Source organism: Leucoraja erinacea, chromosome 32 (assembly GCF_028641065.1).
Source record: "Leucoraja erinacea ecotype New England chromosome 32, Leri_hhj_1, whole genome shotgun sequence".
In the NCBI taxonomy this organism is placed as follows: Eukaryota; Metazoa; Chordata; class Chondrichthyes; order Rajiformes; family Rajidae; genus Leucoraja; species Leucoraja erinaceus.
Window position 1 is genome coordinate 12,869,831 of NC_073408.1, and position 23,800 is coordinate 12,893,630.

The window sequence follows — 23,800 nt, forward strand, 5'->3', positions numbered from 1 at the left end:
CCTAAGACTCCTGGACATTTGATCTGAAGGCACGTTTGAATACTAAAACAGTTAAGGTTTACTTTAATAATTAAATACATATGAAATAAATGACTATTGACATTGTTTAGCATAAAAGTATCAGATTGTTGTAAAACTGATTCTCTAATGACTTTCATGAGTGGAAACCTCTTGTTTTTACCTTTTGTTTTAGATCAGTCATGATTGTATGGCAGAGTAGACTTGACGGGCCGAATGGCCTAATTCTATTGCTATAACTTGTGAACTTGTAAATACATTTAAATTGAACTTAAGTACAATAGGTAGAGCAAAGGGAAAGATACAATGTGCAGAATATAGTTCTCAGCAATGTTGCTCTGTAAGTAACAACGATGGAGTTGAAAGGAAAAAAACTCATTGTGCAAAATAGTTTTCAATCTCGGTCTACAAGTACCCATGAGCCATGATACTGATTTTGTTCTACTGTGACTGAAGATGCATTCCAGGAGTAATCAATACATACCCTGTTTCATAATTCCAATCCAATGAAACAGAAGTCATAGTGGAATGAAAGGAATGTAATTGTCGCTGTCGTAACACCACCCTGGATGATCATTGTCCTAATAAGATGCAAGAGGTTTCATTTCAAGTTGTATTTAAATGTATTCAATATTATAATACTTGAATATGCTGACCAAAACAAAATTATTATGGAAGATATTTATGAGTTAATTTGTGAAATTCTTATTAGGTTGGACTTGCTTCTGACATTTTGCAAACAAATAGCATTTCAGGACTGTTGTATGTTATGAAATAATCTGAGGAAAAAAAAGGGACAGGATTTAAGGTGGACAAGGATTATGCTCCAGGATAGATCAAGTCACTGTGATCCTTTATGTAGTTCCACATAGGAGACCAACAAACCTTTGACATAATTAAAGGACTGTTATTTGGCTGTGATAACCCACTTAACTGAATCAACGGTCAAATCCCTCTTCAGGGAGTTCATTACATAATCTCAGCAACCTCTGCAGTGCAGTACTGAGAAAGACTTTCAGTTACACCAACAAACTCAGCCCTATATACTCTTTCAAGTGGACATAAACTGAAGAATTTCTTAATTCAAGCAGATTTTGTTATACGTGACTTCAGCAATAATTTGTATCTGATAACTATGGGATTCATAAAAATACCAACAGCCAAACACCAAACAAAACAGACAGGGCAGAAATATTAAAGTGCTAATTCTCTAAATAAAGTGTCTTGCTAATTCTCTAAAATGTTTTTTTTTTCAACATGGTTTTTTAAATAATAAAAAATAGTTGCATGAATTTTAACAAAGAATAATGCTATTAAATCATTATAAAAAATAATGAAGGCAAGGAGAATAGTTAACCTCAAGGACTAGGGAGAGAGGTCACACCAAAACTATGGGGAGATTAATAACACAAGCACTCTTGGGGTGATGCCACTCCTTTCCTTCTGGGCTGTTAAAATTAGCATGCAGATTGCTCCAAGCCATCTGTATTTTCAATGCTAATGTAATATTCATTATAAATTTGCTGATAGAAATACCAATTATTTGTCAAAAAATATTACTGCACAGATATATCATGCTGAAGAAATAACTTTTATGTTCTAAATATGTAAACATTGCAGTTACAAAGGCACGGAAATTAATATAATTTACTTATTAGAATCATCATTGTGCTCCATATACGTGGCAGAGAGTGGTTTCTGTCCCTCAGCTTATATAAAACAATTTAAAGTTGCTTGGGATTAAATTAGGGCTGAAGTAATTTACATGGGCTGAGGAGATGATCAGATGGACCCAGATATACACAATAAGAACATGGGATGCATTCATTTGTGCAAACATGAAATTGAAGGAAATAGCTGAGAAATTCAGAGTGGGACTCCAAATTGAGATTAGAGTAATAATTTTTTAAGCTCTGTTCACAAAATAATTTAAGTGTTTTCTGGCAGATTGTTCTTATAAACGGGTATAGATGAGGATCTGCTCTGGCAACTAACTTTAAAAAAGGATCCAAAGAGTATATGTATATAACAGTATATAAGTATATTAACAGAAAAAGGTTAGCTAGAAAGAGAATAGGCTCACTCAGAAACCTATGTGTAGGGCTGCAGGAGTTGGGCAGAATCTTTAACAAACATTTTTCCTCTTTGTACTGTGGAGAAAGACATGAAGTCGCGGGAACTTGGGAAAGTTAATGGAGCTATCTTGAGCCCGGACCAGAATTATAGCTGAGGAGATGCTGGACGTCCTAAGAAGTATGAAGGTAGATCGCATGGGAGGATAACAACATTTAAAAGGCATTTGGACAGGTACATTGGAGAGGAAAAGTTTAAAGGGATATAGGCCAAATGCAGGCTTAACGGGACTAGCTTAGATGGGCTATCTTAGTCGGCATGGACAATGTGGGCCTAAGGCAGGTTTCCGTGCTGTATGACTGCGTTCTTGTTGGCAAATTGGTACTTAAGAATCTATTCAGCTACGCTTTGGTCCAATATATAATTAGCTTTTAATAAGCTGTAATGTTATTCTAGTTTTGTTGTAACAGTAAACATAAGAGAAAATCACTAAAAATTTGCTCGATGAGAAAGGTAGCAGCAATAAAAGGGGAAAATGTGTCAGAGAGATGGATTGATTTTAGGAGGGAATTGTAGATAGGTGAATTTGATCTTGATAGCTAAAGTTGGAGCTGACTATTGCAGTAATTTCACAGAGAGTAAACCAGCAAGGAAGTCTGCTTGAATGAGATTTTCAGGAGGCCATGAGCTGACAGAAGTCACTTGCATATGATTTCACTGAAGTGAAAACAGGAGGTTTAAGTGATGACGTGGATACGTGGTCAAGCATGCCATTTGACTGGTTCAACTTCACACAGCTGTCAGGAAGAAGGATGGAGTTAGTAGCTAGCGAAAGGAGTTTGTGGCTTGGTCTTCCTAATATTTGATGTCGGAATACTTGTGATGGAATCTGCTTGTCCACACAAACATTCTGGGAAGTTATGGACATTGCAGGGGTCAAGAGAGGTTGCGGTGAGCTGCAACTGGGATGTTACTGCAGCATATGTGGAAACTAATGGGTTGTTTTCAGAGGATGTTACTAAAGGGCTGCACAGCTTAGAAATATGAAGACCCCAGGGAGAAAGCTGCTGGTGTAGGAAACCAAGGTATTAATTGTGATTCACTGGTTCCACTAAATCAGTTCGAATGGAAACAGGAGAATCAGGCAGTATCCATGGGGAATGTATATAAAGGAACTGCAGATGCTGGTTTAAACCAAAGATACACATAAAAAGCTGGAGTAACTCAGCGAGACAGGCAGCATCTCTGGAGAGGAATGGGTGACGTTTCGGGTTGAGAGGCTGAAGAAGGGCCTCGACCCGAAACGTCACCCATTCCTTCTCTCCAGAGATGCTGCCTTTCCCGCTGAGTTACTCCAGCTTTTTGTGAGTATCCAAGGGGAAACAGTCAAATTTCAGAACAAGGTCCATTCAAATCAACCAAAAAGAGAGAATGTGTCTTAAGTTAATGAGAAGGGGAGAAGTGGAGAGAATAGAGGGGAATGTCTTTCACAGGGTGCGTAAAAAGTGCGTAAAATTGGCTATAAATCAGTTGTAGAAATGGAAGAGAAAAAAGAAAGAAAGAAATTGAAATGGAAAGGTATAGCTTTACCTGTGGGAGGAGGGGTGTGGAGAGGAAGGGAGCCGAAGTAAGATTGTTAACTTTAGTATTATGTTCCAAGAGTAACTTGCCTAAATAGGAAATTAGATGCTATTCTTCAAGCTAATTTTGGGCATGTTGGTGCAATTTTGAAGGGCAAAACAGAGGTCAATGCGAGTGGGATATTGCATTAAAGTGACAGAAACTTGAAAGGCTCTCTTGAAGACTGCACTCTACAAAGCAATCTTCCAACTTGTATTTGGTTTCTTGCTGCTTGACCGAGTTAATTGGTTAATTTGTTTTTTCCTTAAGTTTCCAGTATCTGCAGTCTTTTGTGTCTACAATTCAAAAGTAGTTTCCTCCCAATTATTTTTCCATACGACACAGCAACAAAAGGCTGAATGGCAGATAATATCACTACTGCAGTCAATATTTACAGCAAATGAAGTAACATTATATAGTTTATAGTAATTGTGGTAAATAGATCTTATTTCAAGATTTTTGCAATCATGTTGCCTGTTCAGTCGTGTGTGCATATTTGACATTTCTCAATTTTCCTTACACCCTGAATGTGGGCAGATTATTTTGGAGTCAGAAAATGCCAGTGATGAGTAACATACTGTACTACCAATGGAAACAAAAAGAACAGTCTGTGCTGTCAAGTGGGAATGAATTGGTTCTGGGTAGCAGTTTAAGGCATCCCCGTGTATTCGCATGCGACTGGCTTGAATGTTTCATGGAAATTAATTAGATCAACATCTGCAGAGCGGCGTGCCAGCCAGCAATAATTTTCCCCAGGATGGATTAGAAACAGTGTCTCTGCTACCGTCCAGTGTGTTTAGTGTAATAGAAATCAAGAACAATGTATTAACTGTTCATCTGCAAATGTTTAGGGTAACTAGTACAAGAGGTACTTTCTTGTGACATTGGAAGCAATTCTGTTCCAACACTAAACTTGAAGGTGTTGTTGCCCAAACTAACTCTTAGCATTTCATTTGCAAAATACTTTAAATTTGTTTCTGGTTCTCAAATCATTTTTTAATTTGGACAATTTCTTTCAATTCAGCTAAACGAGATCTTGAACACTGCCATGAAATCTTCTCTCAGTCTTCTCTGTTCCAAGGAGAGCAACCCCAAATTCTGTGGTCTACTCTCATCAATTGAACAATTCTAGTAAATATTGTCTACAGGTTGTCTAGGGTCTTACATTCTTCTGAATGCAGTGACTAGTGTTGGTTAATGCTCTAGATCAGGCTTATTTATTTTTGTTTTTGAAGCTCCGGATCCCATCTGCTTTACCAACCATCTCAATGGCATCTGTGCATTTCCCTCCACAGATGCTATGTTCCTCCAGCAAACTGTTTTGATGCAGTGTTGGCTGCTTGATTGCTCAATATTCGAGAAGCTTAATGCCATTCAGGGAAATGTGGCCTGCATAATCAGCACCACCTCCTTCATTCTATTTATATTTTCCATTGTGTGCTTTCTACAAAATGTACACAGTTACCCACCAAATCTACTTCCATAGCAGTTATGAAATCACATGACCTCTACCACCATGAAGGACAAGGGCAGCAAGCACATTCAAACAACATGACTGGTGGGTTACTGGCAATTTGCCTACCACTATGACTTGGAAATGTGTTCTGGAATTCCTTGGGAGAGTAAGTTCACTAGAAAGACTTCATTAATTAAAGAAGACAGTCTACCACTGCCATGTGTAGGAAAGAACTGCAGATGCTTGTTTAAATAGAAGATAGACACAAAATGCTGGAGTAACTCAGCGGGACAGGCAGCATCTCTGGAGAGAGGAATGGGTGATGTTACGGGCCGTGACCCTTCTTCAGACTACCACTGCCATCTCAGGTCAGTTGAGGACGCACAATAAAACTTGGCTTTTCAGTTATGCAAGCATTCCATTTTGTGAATCCTAAAATCCTGGGACGGCACGTGTCACTGCCTACGCCACCACGTTTCACCATGAGCCGTGTGCGCGTAATGCACGCCATGCGTGCGTCACCCGTAAATGATGATGCGTCGTGACGCGTAAATGATGTCGCGTAAATAATGTCTAAGTTGGACAGGCCGTTGTTGTCCCTCTGCAATGTTTCTTAAGTGCCGTTTCATTGTCACAAAGAAAAATATCAATGTCTGCTTCCAATCAAATTGTAAAGTGATCCTTAATAATAAAAAAATGTTATGTTGTGTACTTTGCTCCCTCCTTGTAATGGTCACCTCTTCAGTCCCTCGCTTTAAAACTGATTGAGACACATTCCATTTATTTGCAATCTTGTGATAAATATGGACAGAGGATTTTCACCTCGTTAACTTGGGTTGCTTGAATCCTTGTTCCAGAAGTGAAGGGCATTCACCTACAAAAGCTGTTTTAAAGGAAACTTTATATTGAATTGTTAATGGAGCTGCTAAATGATTTGCACTGTTGCAGTTGATTCACTTCATATTTGTGGTTCATAAATGCAGTTGTCCGAATAGAAGCAGAGCTGACATTTTTGATGTCTAAGTAGAGTGATCATGATTTAACAGAAATTGTTATTGTAAGCCATGATTAAAATGAACAAATGCAATCCTGACACATGTATTTGGTTTCCGGTGTCCCTTTCCTTTCAAGCCAGGTTTGTAATCAATTGATGTGCAATGAACAGCAAGAAGTGCTTATCAGCTGTTTTCCATTCTTCAAAGATTAAACTATGCAGTAATACTTGGCACCAGACTATTTCAGACAAAAATACTAAAGTTGAGTCCAATGAATAGTGCATTTATTGTGGGATTGGCTGCCAGATTGTTTCCTTAAAATTGGTCAGTTGTGTCGGAAGTACCACAGTGCCTCATAATAACAATGTTTCAAAATGTGTTTCCAACATGGTACGTCCATTGTCAAACTCGCAGCGTTTTGCACATTTAAAACATTTTACTTTGCAGCTACAACAATGGATTTCTGTTTCAGTAATAGTGAGCCAAATCTCTGTAAAGTACTCCTGGAAGCTGTTCAAAGGATTAGGACCGGGAAGGTAATGTTTCATGGGATGCAATTTCCTTTTTTATATGAGGGAGTGGGAATTACAGTTTTACAACAATTTACTAAGAAGGTGGAATTCGGAGACAGACGAAACGAGGTGGAATTCAAATTGATGCAGTTCAAATTTGAACAAAGGTCATAATGATATTTCTCAAACTGAGGTTTTACTATTTATTGTTCCAAGAACTGGTTCCAAGAACAAATGCATCCACTCAAAATCGGCTCCTTCTGCATCTGTTCTAAATTAGACACCATAGGAATTTGGTCTAAGTGTTGGCATACTGTATTGTGTCATTTGATTCTGGGCTATGCCAACATTTCTTCCCATCTATTTGAACAGATTTTTTGGATCTGTGGTGAAAGGGGAAAGCAACTGATGTAGGCATATACTTTTGTGGAAAGCATGACAAAAGTAGAGCAGGAAGTGTTCCCAACTTGACAATGGCACAAATGAATGAGTTGGCATCTGTGAATCAAACTTAATGATGTATAATGTGTATAGGATTGTATACCAAGTTGAATTTGAGCAGAGTACCAGCGAATATGGAACATGAATGATGTCAGGTGGTGGAAATCCACAATGCCTTATCCATTCACACTGCATTGTCAGTTAGATAAAATAAATTGTAGACCTCATTGTAAAGCCATATATTGTGGTGTTGAAATGTAACAGCCCAAGGTATGGAATGGAAATACCTAATCTAAAATGTGTTTGTCAAATCTGCAACATGCAGAAATTGCAATGTTGGTGCAAAAGTGCAGCTATGTCTGCTCAATAAATCTACAATTAATTTTTCATTGCTGACAAAATTTACCTACTTTGCAGAATGATTCTGTTTGTCATACCCCACTCCAGGAAGTTACCGTTGTAAACATTTGAACTTAATACAATTGTAAGTATAGACTTTCAATCTAATTATTCCCCATATAAAGATACAAAATAATTTGCTTTGCCATGAATCACCATTTCCATTCAACTGCTTGCGTAGGAGGGAAGGGCAGGTGTTGCATATTTATTGTGCTTGCATCTTATCCAGTTCTTATCACTTTGGGGAATGTGTAATCAGGTAAATTCTTGGGGGGAGTCATGTCATTCAACAGAGGGAGCATTACAGGGAAAACTTGTAGGGAATGGCCTCCTATGTTTTAAGAAAATATAGACAATATTGATGTACCTAAGTATTGTCGCTCACTCAGCGGAGTTAACTGAAAAGATATTAGTCAAAAAATACCTGACAATTTGTGATTAAGTTAGCAGGTATCTTTAACAATGAATTACCCTAGGTTTGACACATCACGAGTTAATGTAGAACAGAGAGATCTAGGGGCGTAGGTACATGGTTCCACCGCCAGTTTTCATGCTATATAACTTTATGATTATATTATGGGCGCCAAAAGAAAATCTTCTGCTGCATGGACGTTTCTTAATAACCGTGACATTTTACCAGGCATATGCATATGCACACTAGTTCCTCGCCTTTCACATGCTGAACACCAGCCCCTCCTTCGTAACATCTGGCTACAGGTTCCATGTTTAACCATGTTCCTGAACCCCCCTCCCCTTGACCCCCCCTCCATGATCCTGGCCGTGATACCTAACCACATTCCTGAGCCCTTGCACCCTTTTCATTTTGTTGACATGATAGCACATAAAGAAAAGCTTTTAACTATATCTTAGTACACTTAACAATAATAATAATAAAGTAAACTAAACCATTGCACATCTGGGTCACGATCCTAAACCCAATGGCAGGTTCCTGATAGGGCGAGGAAGAAATGGTGAACAACGTGTCCTGACCCAAACCCACATATGTGAGGGCATGTTTCTACCTGGCAGGTGCCATCTTTACGTGAGCAACAGAGTGTAGCCTGCTTTGCCTCATTATTGGGCAAAATACTAAACATAAATAAGAATTATCAAATATTTGGAAAGTGTACCAAGTTTATCTTTTATAAAATCAACAGTATTGCATTCCTGTATTAAATTGAACTAGACGTCCTTCTGTTTGCCTACCAGATGTTTACATAGGGTTAACATATTAAACTAATCCAGATTTAGCAGTTTAAAAATATTCAGATTTTCCTGTGCTCCAGTTAAGATGCTGACATATTTAGTTCAGTGGATAGTGAATACATGACTTCATTGTTTTTTGTTCAAGAGCTACCACAAGTTGTTGGCAATGAGAGTACTTCTCATGAAAAGCCATTATGAGCCCAACTCAAGATTATTAGGAGTAATAGCCCAGAGAACTGCCTTTGTACTCTTTCAAATAGTCTTTTTAGTTTAACGTGCATTGTATTATGTATCGCAGCTCAGGAATGAAAGAGAATGTTTTAATGTCCCAACAGCTTCCAGGATAAACAGTTCTTATCCTGCAAATGTTTATTTCAAACTGCAATTAATTTATAGAATTTCTTAATATTATTAAGATCCAAAAAATATTGACTTAACATTGTGTGGCACAATTTATGTTAATTATGAAGTGATTGTTTACTGTACAAAATATATGTGTATGAGAAATTCACGCTTGCTGAGGCTTTACTGGCACATAAAATACAACAGCACAACAAATAAACATATCATAAATTATGTTAGACGTAGTGCAACCTTAGTAGTGGAATACTGTTTGCACCTTGGATTGAAGACAGAGTAAATTCTGGGAATTGGGTCATTCACAAGGGCATGTGTTTTTTTTTTCCCTTTAACCCTTCCACTCTCAAAGGAACCAAACGGAATAGATTATTTTGCTGCAGCGTGGTCATGGAAACTTGGGACTGTTACCTTGCAGATCATGAACAAAGTACAAAGTGCTGGAGGAACTCAGCAGATCAGGCATCATCTGTGTAAAGAAATGGGCTGACACGTTTTGGATTGAGACCCTTCTTCAGACTGATGGAGTAGTGGAGAAAAAACTTGTAAAAAGAGATTAGGGGTGAGTCAAAGGCTTGCAAGTGATAGATACATTTGAGGAGGGGTGTTTGTCAGATGGTTAGTGATAGTGACAAAGGCTAAAGGAGAAATGGAAACAAAAGAGTGTAAGATAAGGAAGGAAGAGCAGGAGTGAGTTATAAAATCCACGCCTATGACCAATAGCCGTAGGGAGGGACACAGGTGGAAATGGATGGAGAGGGAAAGAGGGGGTTGAAAGGGAAATGGGGGTAGGGAGATGGACGATGAGCAGAAGGATGAGGGGAAAGGAACATGGCGATGAGTGTAGTGGGCAAAATGTGTGTGCACTGGGGGTGGGCGAGTATGAGAAGGAGATCAGGACGTTTTATTTGCGATTGGAGAATTCAATGTTTATGCCATTGGGTTGTAGGCTACCCGTGGAATGTGAGGTACAGTTCTTCCAGTTTATGCCTGGCCACATTCTGACAGTGGAGGAGGCTAAAGGCAGAAAGATCAGTATGGAATGGGAAGTGGAGTTAAAATGGTGAGCACAGGGACTTCCTACTCATGACTTCAACTGAAACATTTCAGTGGTATTACAACAGGAATTTGTAAGGAGCCTGGTAACTCCGTGGACACCCTTCTCTGTTTTGGAAAGTAGTTGGACGTTCTATGTAATATACTGTCTATTTGCAAGATGATTCTTAATGATGTTTGTAATCAATCAAATAATTTTAACATGAATTCTACTTTAAAGGAATGTTGTGCAGCATTGGTAGTTTGTATCAGAAATATTTATGTAATAAATTAGGCTGCCACTGCATGTTGATGTGCAAGTATTCTTGAGAATGCCAGACTGGTATAAATTCTACTTCATAGTCCAAATGTGCTGTGGATATTTCAAATACCATGGAAAATGCATGTAGTAAGTAGACACCCAATTTCCATTAATTTAATTTTAGTGATTTCAGAAAGTTGTTGCCCCAGTGTTTAAAACAAGCATTAACTGAGATTTCATGTGAAGGAAAATAGAACACATTGGTTGTGCCAGGTGTAATTTGATATTATGAAACTTTACATCTGTCTATATTGTTGGCAGTAACAATAAAATAATGCAAAAGACTTTAACACTTGCTGGTCAGAGTGAATAGTGTCATATTGCTTCATTTCTCTTGGTTTGGATCTTGAAAAGTTAAATTTATACCATTTATGTAACTTAGCATTTATTTAGCCTTTTAAGGAACTTAGCCTCCAAATATATCAGATAACTTATTGTTTCTAAAATGTGTATGTTGACGGAAATACTGTGATTCTGAATTTTAAACGCTGACCGCAGGTGCAGTCTGTGTGGAGTTTGCATGTTCTCCCTGTGACCCCGTCGGTTTCCTCTGAGTGTGCCGGTTTCCTCCGCCATCCCAAAGATTTGTGGGTTAATTATATTCTACAAATTGCCCTGGATGTTTCTGGAGTGGGTGAGAAAGTGGGGTAACACAGATCTAGTGTGAACAGGTGATGGATGATGAGCATGGATTTGATGGGCTGAAGGGCCTACTTCCATGCTGTACATCTAAAACTAAAACTATTTCATCTACTTTTTCTGTGCAATTAATTTTTCTCAGTGCTATTGAGAGAGTATGTGTGTTATAATTTATCAAATGTTCTGTTTATTATTGGATACATTGTAATATGACACAAGAATTAAGACAGAATATATCGTCTTTGATGCTTATGAGAAAGATGAGAGGTTAGTTTATTTGGGCCTCCGCAGGGGCGTTTTTACATTGGCAAACAAATCAATGATGGTAATAATCACAAAGCATTCCCTGAAGTCACAAAACAATGCAGAATAGGACTTTTACTATGAAATACTATTTGGTGCTTGGTATGCCCCCAAGCCGGTGATGTTTTGGGGTACAACACAGTTATAGATTTATCTGGAACATATAAACTTTGCATTTAAATATATAATAACTTCAAAATAAAAACCAAATTACAAGAATATGTTGAAGATTGATAATAATAGATATAACTGGGTTTCAACCTGTTACCAACTTTATATGAATCTAAATCCAGGATTTGTTGATACATTTAAACTTATCCATTCAACATTACTTCATGATACATGTCATTCTATCATTAATTTAACTATTTTCAAAGCTTGTGATCTACAGCAAGACAAATCACATATTAAATGGTAATTGTACATATCCAGGAGCTTAGTTTCAGAAGCATTAAATCATGGTTATTATTAATGCATATCAATTGATCCTCTTTTATTTCATAATAAATTAGCAAAGGAAGTTCATTACTTTTTCTGTATCACAACTCACTCCTTTGATCTTAATTTTGGAGTAGAATACATTGTTTTCAGCTGAAGAACTTAGTATTTAGGTTATAATACCAGGAATGGTAGTTAATAGGAGCTGAGCTGATTCACAAGTGGGAAAAACACGTGAATGTTTAATGCACAGAACAAAAGGAGAGCAACATAATTAAGATCAAGTTTTAATTCTTCTTCCTTGACAGTAGATTCTTAAATGTCATCATATTCAACGTGTGAGTTATCAGATAGTTGTGCTAAGAAGCACTTTGTGGTAGGAAAATTTAGTGTAATTGTTAGTTTTTTTTAGTCTCTGGTCAAGTTGCACAGTTGTCTATTGATAATTCAAAAATACAATTCAGATTATTGATTAATTATATAGTCTTTGAACAATGACACTAAAATAAGTAGACGGTGAAGATGGTTATCAAGAAATAATTACACCAGGATCTTGATCAGCTGGGCAAGTAGATTGTAGAATGGCTAACGTAGTCTAAATCAGATAAATGTGAGGTTTTGCATTTTGGGAAGTCAAACCATGGTGGGAACTTCACAGTGAATGGAAGGGCTCTGGGAGTGTTGTTGAGCAGAGGGATCTAGGCATATTAGAATTAGAATTACCGTTATTGTCATTCAGACCTTATGGTCTGAACAAAATGTTGTGCCTGCAGTCATACATACAATAATACAATAATAAACACCACTAAACACAAATTAACATCCACCACAGTGAGTCCTCCAAGCACCTCCTCACCGTGGTGGAGGCAAAAATCTTAGGGCTGCAGTCTCTTCCCTCCTCTTCTCCCTCTGCGCTGATGCGATACCCCACCGGGCGATGGTACAAACAGTCCCGCGGCTCACCGAACCCCGCGAACGGGCCGGCTCAAACACCGCGGCCCGGGGTGGTCGAAGCTGGCGCCCTCCAGTCAGCGGACGCAGCCCTGGCGGCTCACCGACTCAGGTCACCGCCGCCAAACGCCGTCCCAGCCGAGCACCAAACCCCGCGGATCGCCCCTCACGTGAGGCCGTTCCTCCCTCGAGCTGGGCCGTCGAGCGCCGTTCCACCCTCGAGCTCCGACGGGAGCGTCACAACCCCTCCAGCCCCGCGCCAGGCCGCCCACGGGAGCGTCACAGCCCTCACGGGGCGTGAACCCCGGACGGCCGGACCGTTCCCGCCCCGAGCCGGACCGCCCTCACGGGAGCGAGCCCAGGGCAAGTCCTGACTGGCTCTGCCTCCGGAGTCTCGAGGTCGCCAGCTCCGCCATTAGGCCTCAGCGCAGACGGAGGCAGAGAAGGGGGATAGGACAAAAAAGTCGCATTCCCCCGAAGGGAGAGACAGCAACCTAAAAACCAAAAACTTAACTAGACAAAACGAAAAAAAACAACACAAAAAAGTAAAAACAACCAGACTGCAGGCGAGCCGCTGCTGCCAGGGCAGCGCCGCCACTTCCGGGTATAAGTACATAGTTCCCAAAAAGTGGTGTTGCAGGTAAATATAGTGATAAATAAGGCTTTTGGCATGTTGGCCTTTGTCAGAGAATTGAATATAGAAGTTGACACGTTACATTGCAGTTATACAAGACATTGATGAGGGCCCAAAATTGGACAACAGTGTTAATTTTTGGTCCATTAATCTGGAAAATGTGCTGGGTAGATTTACGGGCATGTTGTTAGGACACGAGGGCATGAGCTTTTGGGAGAGGTTGGGCAGGTTAGGACTATTCATTTGAAAAAAGTTTCATGTAGAAGACCCTTAATTCTGATCTAAAATGTTATTTGTTTTCTTTTCAACCTGACTTGCTGAGTATTTTAAAAATATTCTCTTTTTATTTTTAAATTCCCTTCACTTCATGTTTTGAAATTTTAGAATTTCTGTAATCTAACTCATAAGAAAAAAAATAATGGTACCCTTGAAATTAAAAATAAAAGTTGGATGGATGCTTTACAATTAAAATTCCATTGCTTCACCTCTCTTTGGGTGAAGAAGTTTTCCTAAATAAATACAAGGAATGAGTTTAATTAATTTTGGTTTGATCCTTGTGTAAAACGTTTGCTGTTTAAAAGTAATGTACAATGTAAGATGTGATTCTGTACATATTTTCTCTTCACCTTTTCCCCAAAATAAATTTGTCCAATAAAATTTTTGGAATTAAAGAAAGACATTGTGCCCAAAGATACTCTTCTAGTACCTGTATCTTTGATTGTGCCTGCACAGATAAACATTTGATAATTTGATAAGCATACAGGGAGCTCTCCAAGGTGCTTACTCACAGAAAACTCCACTATCTACCTTGCTAATTTTGTTATTTTTTCTATAAAGTTATTCAGACATGTTGCAAGGAAAATGTTGTCGCAGGGTTTGTTTTTGTCATACTTGGTTTGTTTGCTGAACATTAACACATTTAGTGTTTTCAGCTTCCTTGATAGCAGTGTACTAGAGTTATCAGGGTAATACTCATCTATTTATGCCTTTAAATGTACAGAGCCACATCTTACATTGTTCAAAGTTATCGGGTATTATTCTCCACATGAAAGGTCGACGAGATTGCTTCTTATTTCAAATTGCTTCAATTTATGGAAATTACTTCATACATTGGAAATCACATTGAGTAGTCACACATCACATTTTCTGTAATAAAAGCCTCGTTTTTAAATCTGGCTCCAAGATTACAGATAATCATTTACACTGAAATTAATGTTTTTACTTTATTAACAAATGGTTTAATTGTTAAATGGAAATGGCTAAGTGAGGGACTAAAATTCAAAACACAGAGTTTGAGGGACATAGTGGCAAAGCTGATAGAGCGGCTGTGAGTGTCAGAGATCCAGGTTTGATCCTGACCTTGGGAGATGTCTTTATGGAGTTTGCACGTTTTCCATGTGACGACGTGGGTTTTCTCTGGATGCTCCAGTTTCCTCCTAAATACCAAAGATGTGCGGATTTTCAGGTTAATTGGCCTATGTAAATTGCCCCAGGTGTATAGGGAGTGAATGGAAAATTTGGGATAACTAGCATGAACGGGTGATTGATCATAGATGTGGATTCGATAGGCTGAAGGGTTTGTTTCCATGCTGTATCTCAAAATTAAACCTAAAAAACTAATTATCAAGATTGTATATCGTAGGATCGAACCAAAGTCAAAATGTGATAGGAAGATTTATGAGCAAAATACTAACTGCTGGATGAGTCAGTGGAGGGAAATAGACAAACAATGTTTTGTGCAGGGACCCATCTTCAGATTGATGAAAGTTCCTCCAGCAGTTGTTTTTTTGCTAACGATTCCAGCAAATACAGTCTCTTGTGTTTTCAAAGTGATTTATGGCTCTGATTTCCAATTAGTTGTAATTGGTTTTGCATTTCAAGAGGAAATAATATTTGAGGGGAATAAAAGTTTATTTTCAAGATTCTCAAATGAATAGAGCAGAATTTCCCACCACGAGACCAGTAGCTACACTGTTTATTGGTCTAGGTAGTAGGCACAATTTTGCAGATATGTTAGTGTCGACTTCTTGATCAATGCCATCCTGATCCTAAATGTCAAGGCCCAAGGTGCTTATGTAAATAAATGCTCTCAGAACAAAGCAGCTGAAAAATACTGACAGCTGTCCAATCTTTCAATTTGTCCGTGATCGCAAACAAATATTTCAAAAGCAAACAAAGCAATTAAAAATTAATCACATATTTAAAGATTTTATTTAGAAAAATGTTTAAGTGAAAACATTCAAGAAACAATTAAATTAACACAATTAATTCAAAACAATAATTTGCCAAACATACCTTTTGGCTTCAAAAGTTGTTCTCAAATGAGTTGGTATGTCATGCCTGAGGTGACATTAAAAAAAAAGGCATTCCCCACCAGAACATTGTGTTTTGCAGCAATGTAGGACTTTGTGGCGTCCACTTTTGCTGAAAAACTGGTGACTGGAACGGCGACTGTCAGAATGGAACACACACACACATTGCTTCCTTCATCAGCCAGTTATGCAGCGGGGGACAGGGCAAGTGGGGGGAGCTCTGTCTGAGTGAAATTCAGTGCGGTGCAAAGCCAATATGAAACAGACACACACCACGATGAACAGGAAGGTTGGCGCTGTAATTAAGACGGTGAAAGCACAGTGTACAGGAAGGGTCACGTAAGTCCTTTAAAAGAGGGGGGGGAAGAGGGGGAGGCGGGATGGGGAGAAGGAATGGAGACTGCTTTTAAGAAGCCAGCGATACACAGCTGTGAAGCTCGGTTATCCTTGGTTCTGAAAACTACTGTTTATGTTTTTTCCCCCAATGAGCCAATGAAATTCACCGGTCAGCACCGGCGACAACCTATGACAACCTACGACCTCTTGGCAACCCACTACCACTGCACCTACGTCACGAGAATTCTCGCTACTCGTCATGGCGTTAAAATTCTGGTCGCCGCTAATTTTTCAACATGTTGAAAAATTAGCGGCGACCAGAATGAAGCGCGACTAGTTACGAGAATGCGGGGACTACTCACCACCATGCAGGCGACACCCCAGCAAACTCCGGCGAACACGTGGCGACCTTGTGGCGACCTCATAGTCTCCTGTAGTCGCCTAAAAGGTTGCGTGTGGGACAGGCCCATAAGCCTTTATTCCTACTACCTGCACATTTTGCTACACTATATTCCATCTGCCACTTCTCTGCCCACTCTCCCAACCTGTCCGAGTCCTCCTACAGAATATGGAGCATTTGAAGTATGACATTGTTCCTGAGTTGGATTACAGAAATGGACAGCTGCTAAGCTGCACACAGAGTTCAAATATCCCGTGAACTATTGTGTGACTATCTAAATAATGTAGATGTTACACTTATAAAAACATACAGTGTCTTTTCCCCCAGTCCCCTGACGATGATGTAAGAATATATCACCAGTTCTCCTGTGGGTCTGTTGTAGAGCAGTTTCCAAGTCCCTTAACAGGTGAAAAAGTAAGCAAACAGGAAATTATAGGCTTTGTTTACAGAAGCTCATTTCTTAAATTGAGTAATTTTATATAATATATTTGTAAACATGAATTGCTGCATCTTAGGTCCACGTGCAAGGTTTGTGTCTTTAAATAAGCAGATAATGGGATCAAGACTAACAGGCCAAGATTAGATAAGCCATAGATAGACACAAAAAGCTGTCAAAACTCAGCAGAATGTTTGTGTCTATCTGCAGTTTAAACCAGCATCTGCAGTTCCTTTCTACACATGGTCTTTTTGAATGTTACTGTAGTTAAGTGTAAGATACATTGGCTTCTGTTCCTTTTCTGTTATGGGAGTTCAAAAAGGCTTCTTTTTACAAGCAAATCCATTTATTCATGACACGTTGAATCAGATGGATATTGAGACTAATTCAGTGGTGGTTTGATTCAGTGGTGGAATATATTGGTTGCGGGAATCTGCCTGTTGCTAAGGAATGTTTTGTTGCTCTCCATATCAGCACTGGCTGACTTTTAAACATAATTGTACATGAACCATTTTTACATGTTTTTCACAAGTCATTGAGTGTTTTGTATATGTACTGACCACTTACCATAAGTGGACATCATCTACGCACAACAGTTCCAAGAAAAATATGTGAAGCCACACCAGCCACCAAAGAGATTTTATTTGACTTGAACAAAGCCTTTGACTGCCATCACTATGGAGGCACTGTGGTACATTCTCCTCAAAATGTATACCGTGTTATTAACAGATGGGTCTACAACAGAACCATTCTCAGTGCAAACCAATTTAAAAAAAGTGTGCTACATTTTTCTCAATCCTGCTTTCTACACTATTGCATGTCATCTCCATTTAGAAGTAATATACATCTGTTGAGCAGTACCAAGGTTACACAAACCCCAGTAGGAAAATTACAATACGCAAACAGGGCTTGAGCTTGCGTATACTTGGAGCCAAGCATCAAGGCAGTGTCAATGCTTTCATATCACAGGATGGTTTAACGCTCACTGTCCTAAACCTGAGAGTCCTCTGTCACCCTTACATATGTTGCATCACACTGACCTCCAACAATCAATGTTTAGAGCAGGACTGTTGATAAGGTGCAACAATTTCCATATCAAGGGAGGCATCCCTCAGCAAAGGTAGCTTTTATTATATAATTCGCCACTGTCTATAAAGAACCAGGGCAACCCATGGCAGATTTAAAAATAAAAGTATATTTGACGATCAAGACCTGTGGCTTGGCCTAAACCTGATGGTCGATTGGAAGGTGGGGGGGGGGGGGGGGGGGGGGGTGCAAAGAAGCGGGTGAGAGTCCATGTGGGCATGGAGAGGGGTGGTTGTTACCTAAAATTGGAGAATTCAATGTTTATACTGGTTTCTGCCCTTCCCCCACCACCACCACCATCTGCCTGATGAAGTGTTCCAACCGAAACATCACCAATCCATGTTTTCCCAAGATCCTGTTCTCCATAATGTTCATGTCCTAGTTGTACTCGGTAAGCTACTGTATGTCAGGCAGCCCATGTCCTTTGTATGCTTGACCCCAGAATCCCCAGACATACTTCTCCGACCTCTCAAGGAAAATCATCCTGAGGGCCTGCCTAATGGACCTGTCCCACTTAGGTGACTTTTAAGGCGACTGCAGGAGACTATGCAGTCGCTACATGTTTGTGGGTGGTTGCTGGGGAGTTACCTTCATGGTCATGAGGAGTTCCCACATTCTGGGAACTAGTCGCGGCCTCAATATGGTCACCGAGAGTTTTTCAACATGTTGAAAAATTAGCGGCGACTAGAATGAAGCCGCCATGGAGAGTAGCGAGAATTTTCGTGCCGTAGGTGGATTGCAAGGAGGTCCTCGTGGGTTGCCAGGAGGTCGAAGGTTCTCTTAGGTTCCCGTAGGTTGTAGCCGGTGCTGATAGTGAATTTCATTGGTAATCGGGGAATAAAATCATAGGCAGTAGTTTTCAGAACCAATGATAACCGAGCGGTAATGTTAAATGTCCGCCGAACTTCATAGCTGTGTATCTCTGGCATATTAAAAGTTGTCTGGCTTCTTAAAAGTTGTCTTCACTCCTTCTCCCTCCTTCTCCCCATTCGCTCCCCCCTTATCCCCCCCCCCTCCTCCCCCCCTCCTTTAAAGGACTTACCGTACATTGTGCTAGGCATCTTAATTACAGCGCCAACCTTCCTGTTCATCGCGGTGTGTGTCTGTATTACCTTGGCTTTTCAAATTTCAAACAACGCTCCCCCCGCTTGCCCTGGCCCCGCCTTTGCGAAGTGTTTGTGTGTGTGTGTTTGTTCCACTCTGACAGTCGCCATTCCAGTTGACGGTTTTTCAGGCGACTGCCTGCAACTTGACAGTCGCTGGCAGTCGCCTGGAAAACCGCCTAAGTGGGACAGGCACATTAGAAGAAGAAATACGTCAAATATGCTACTGTAGAGAAGAGAGAAAATAGTGAAAATGAGGAGAAAGGGTTAGTGCTGAATAGAGGATGGGAGAATAGAGATCAATTTAAGAAGTCTGAACCTGGTATTTTGGGGGTGATTGATGACCAAAACAAAGATTGGACCCTGTAACAAGAGGGGTGATGGGACAGGTTGGCAGGGAAAGCAGAGGCCTCATGGAGATCAGAAAGGGGTTCTGATTGTGAAGTGGAAGTGATTGGTTGGTGAAAAACCTCCTGGTTATAGGATCCCGCACGTGAGTGCATAAGCACGTTCTTCCTGGATTTTGCAGAAATTCTCTTTACAAAATTACAGAATAGCTACAACATGGAAAATAGCCATTTGAACCATGGACTCGATACCAACTCTCTGTCATTTTTCGACCCATAGATCTTGCAGATCTTTTCTTTCAGATATTTTACCAGCTTTTCTTCGGTTGGATGTGCTTTCACAGCTATCCATCACAATTTTATTTCCTGGTCTTAACCACTTCCTGTTGATCTCTATAACTTTAACACTCTCATCTTATATATGTGTGTGTGTGGGTGTGTGTGTGTGTGTATATGTGTGTATTTATATTTTCGCCAAAATGCTATGCGGTAGCGATAAAGATTTTACATATTCTGACTCGCATTTCTCCCCTCTAAGCAGTGAGCACTTAAGATTTGATGCTATATTTCACGACATTGGTGTTTAAAGTTTAAAATAAGACAAAACTGCCTTTCAAGCTTCGACTGATGACGTCACAATGAGGTGGGCGGCCACGATGGCTCGGGTCGGCGCCCGTTTCACACACAGAATATTCCACGAGCTTCGAGTGACATCATGGGAAGGGCTGCATTTAAATTAACGTTCCGCTTTTTCTGATCCGGGCTTCTAACCGTAATACCCCGGCTGGGGTTTTACACGGCTATCAAGGAGGCATCGAGACCGTGGCGGTGAAGGAGACATCGAGAATTTCATTGTCCTACTATCTGGGACATATGACAATAAAACACTCTTGACTCTTCAGAGGTTAAAACCCCTTTCACATGAGTGTTTTTATCCTTTTGCCAGTAGCTTCCTTGACCATAGCTGTTTTTTCCCATTCTAGTGATTAATGTTCTACTGTTTCATTGAATGCTATTTAATATATATTAGATATATTAAATTGCTTTTATTTAATGCAGTTTTAAAATTTTACTCTCATGGGAAAAAAAAATCAGCACACAATTAATTTTCTGTTAAATTTGCCTTTCTTGTCACATTCTTCACAGATGATGCTGCTTCACGTTATGGCTATTTTTGATTCTGATTTTTGTTTTCTCTTGGACACAACCCCCCCCCCCCCCCCCCATCTATATCTTCAAACTTTTATATTTAGAATAAAATATGGGACATTGCAGCAATTTAGGAAAGGAATATTGTAATTATATTGCCAGTGTGTACAAAATAGACTGTGAGCTATCTATTAGAAAATTCCAGAAACCAGGTAATTGCCTTATTGGGCTATTACCGTGTTTGGGTTTGCAATGGTTAAAAACAGCGAAGGAGGGTCTTGAAGTAATGCCATTGATGAGGCAGATTGGTTGAGCTAGCATTGATGTGGACATGCAGCCATACCGGCCCAAACCGAATGATGTCACCTCCATTCATGAGGAACATGAATAATTCAACAACTGGCAGACTGCACCAAGCAGCAGCATTTTGTAAAACAGCATGAACCGGTGTGTGCTTTGTGTGTGTGTTTGTGTGTGAGGAACAGGACTGGAAAAACAGCAAAAATAGAGCAATGATCGAAGAGTACCTGAGTGGGTTGCTTACATTGCCGAATTTTCTATTCAAAAACAGGCTTTGACTTCTTTAAATCAGGTCTTGAGCTGGTAGTGGAGGTGAGTATCCTCCCACCTCCTCACAGACCGTGAATGTATGAATGAAGCTCTCGGTGCTTGTCAGCGTGCCGCTGTTCTTAATGGCTTCCAGGTTAGTGTCGCTGCTTAGGCTATATTTTAACATTTTTTTGTTGTGGTAAAAAAGGTCCCAAAGCTTTTTTTCATTATTTAAATATTTTTCTAGCAAATGGAAGACAGACCAGTTAGAATTCTTGTATTAATTTCAGCAAGAATCAATAGTAGGGCTCAAATTCTTTAAAACTGCTTGTCTGTCTAGTAGTGGTTTCTGGATTATTGCTGTCTTTTGTTTTCCAGGCATGTTTATGAAAGCGATTTAATTCTAAGGTCTTTAAGGGAGACTGGGGGAGGAGGGAAGGATTTCACTTGTAATCCTGAGGCCTAGTTACGTGGTGCATTGTTATTTTTCCTCTCATTAAGATGTAGTGCGGTTGATTTATTCACCGTGCTATCTCTGTGTTTTCATAGAAATTAAATTGAACTCTGCACATAAAAAGAACGCTCAATTCTGAATGCGTCATACGTGGGTGCAGGGGCTGGCTGGCATCAAGGACTGGAGTTCGAACCAGTGCTGCATGCAATGCAGAGCATTGTCCATATGTCTTCCCAGTATGTATCATGATCTTTAATCCTAAGACACCAAATAACATCCTTTATTTAAAATCTCAGTAAGGGTCACTGAAGAGACAGTGTGCACTGCAGTTTTGAGCTTCGTGTGGTCGTCTCTCATTTATCCTGATGCATGCAGTTAACCCTTGCTTATCTCCAAGAACAGATTTTGTAGCATCCCAAACAGATTTTGCATGCATTTATCTAAAAATTGTATTTGAGTTATTAGCATTTCATTTGTAAACACCTTAATGCATTGTGCTTATAAATAAGTAGCAAATAAATAGTTTAATGTTGTGTCGTGAAGTGTTGTGTCTTTCACTGAAGCTAAAGCTGTACATTTTACAAGCCAATCTCTCTGGAGATGGCCTGTTGCATATCCAGGACCAAAATAGTAAATGTCATCGATTGACAGCTCTCAGTTTACCAAGCGGGCTTCCACGCAAAAACTTTTGCACACCTAATTGAAGGTTTCCAGCCAAAAATCAACATTGGTGGTGACAATCGCATGAAAGAGAGCAGGTTGTAACTGTTGCCAATCTTGATCCAGAATCCACTGCATCTTGATTTACAAATATTTAGCAATGGCATTGTCCTTCCAAGGTATGTTGTTTCTATTTGAGCAGAAAATGACAACTTATAGATACATTATAGCAGACCTGCACATTAACATGCATGGTGCATAACGTGCAATAGTCGTGCAAAATGGGATGCAAGTAATTTGACTGTTAAATCTGCTACCTGACCATGTCTGTCAGCTGAAAGAATTTTGCAAACTTCAGAAATGAGTCAGAACTCCATACTTCCGAAAATGGCCTGTGCAAACATAGTGGTGTTTTTATGTAGGAAGATATTGGAATAATCTGAAGATATGATGGTAACTGTAGCTGTGAATTGTTAAAACTTAACATGTTGATTATGTTTGACATTTCATTTGCACTACACCACTTAGACGAATTTTTAGGCCGGAGACTAGGCTGTCGTTGGGGTGTCGCCTGTATGGTCGTGAGTTATCTCCTCAGTCGCCCAAAGAGTCGTAGCGTTTTTCTGGTTGCCGCTGGATTTTGAAATGTTCAAAACTTTTCGGTGACAGTCGGCGACCGTAGACTTGTCGTAGCTTGTCTTCTCCTGACGTAGGTGCTGTCGTTGGTTGTCGCCAGGATGACGTAGGTTGTCGCCGGTGCTGACTTCCGGTGAATTCCATTGTCCTAGTCGCAGGTTGTCGCCTAAAAAATCGCCTAAGTGGGACAGGCCCATTAGTCTAGTCGCCGGTTTTTCGGCGACTTGCTACGACTATGACAGTCGCCTAAAAAATCACCTAGTGGGACAGGCCCTTTAAGACATGGTGAAATTAAGATGGCAACTGAAAGCATCTACCAAGCCATTTAAAAAATGTTTGTTCCGTGGTAGTTTTTTCAATCCTATTCTCCACTGGTAATTTTTCTGTACCAAGGTATTGCCATTGGTTAACCTGTTAAATTGATTTAAATTGTGCATTGCATTTATATACCTTAAATGTGCTGACACATCTGAAATGTTTTTCTCATTTTATGTAAATGACACTACTAACGTTTGGGTATAAACCAGGTACGGGGCTGTTGATTATAAAGTTTAGCAGCAGTTTCATTTACAAATGTTTGCCCATGCAACATGTTTCATAGTAAGATGTTTATATTATATATTTTATGCTGTATCGGTAGCAGCAAAACGTTTCTAAACTCAGCCTTTTGTTTTACTTTATGATATTTGGAAAATGATGTCAAGTTAGTTGACAGAAACTATGATAGTCTCCCTAGTTCACAGAATATAACGAAGTAGACATGAAATGTCCTGAAACGCATTGCTATTTATTTAACGAGAATATTGATGTTCCACAAGCCAAGGGTGGCTCAATTTTCCATTTGTCTCCTCCAGTCTTAATTGCTTTCTTCTGGAGTAGAAATTCCAATATTGTTATCAACAAAATACTTCAGTTATTTCAGGTGAGCAATAT

General features: G+C 39.6%; 1 protein-coding gene across 5 annotated transcripts in view; it reads left to right on the forward strand.

Annotated features, from left to right (window-relative positions):
• gramd1ba (GRAM domain containing 1Ba) overlaps nt 1-23,800 on the forward strand; it is a 360,885-nt gene that overhangs the window by 231,004 nt on the left and 106,081 nt on the right. The window contains exon 1 of one of the 5 annotated variants that reach the window (XM_055660785.1): nt 20,942-21,271. The exons of the other annotated variants lie outside the window; for them this stretch is intronic. Coding sequence (XP_055516760.1) covers nt 21,222-21,271 — 50 coding nt within the window. The 5' untranslated portion in view covers nt 20,942-21,221. Of the gene's footprint in view, nt 1-20,941; nt 21,272-23,800 lie in introns of those variants that run through there. 5 annotated transcript variants of the gene reach the window in all.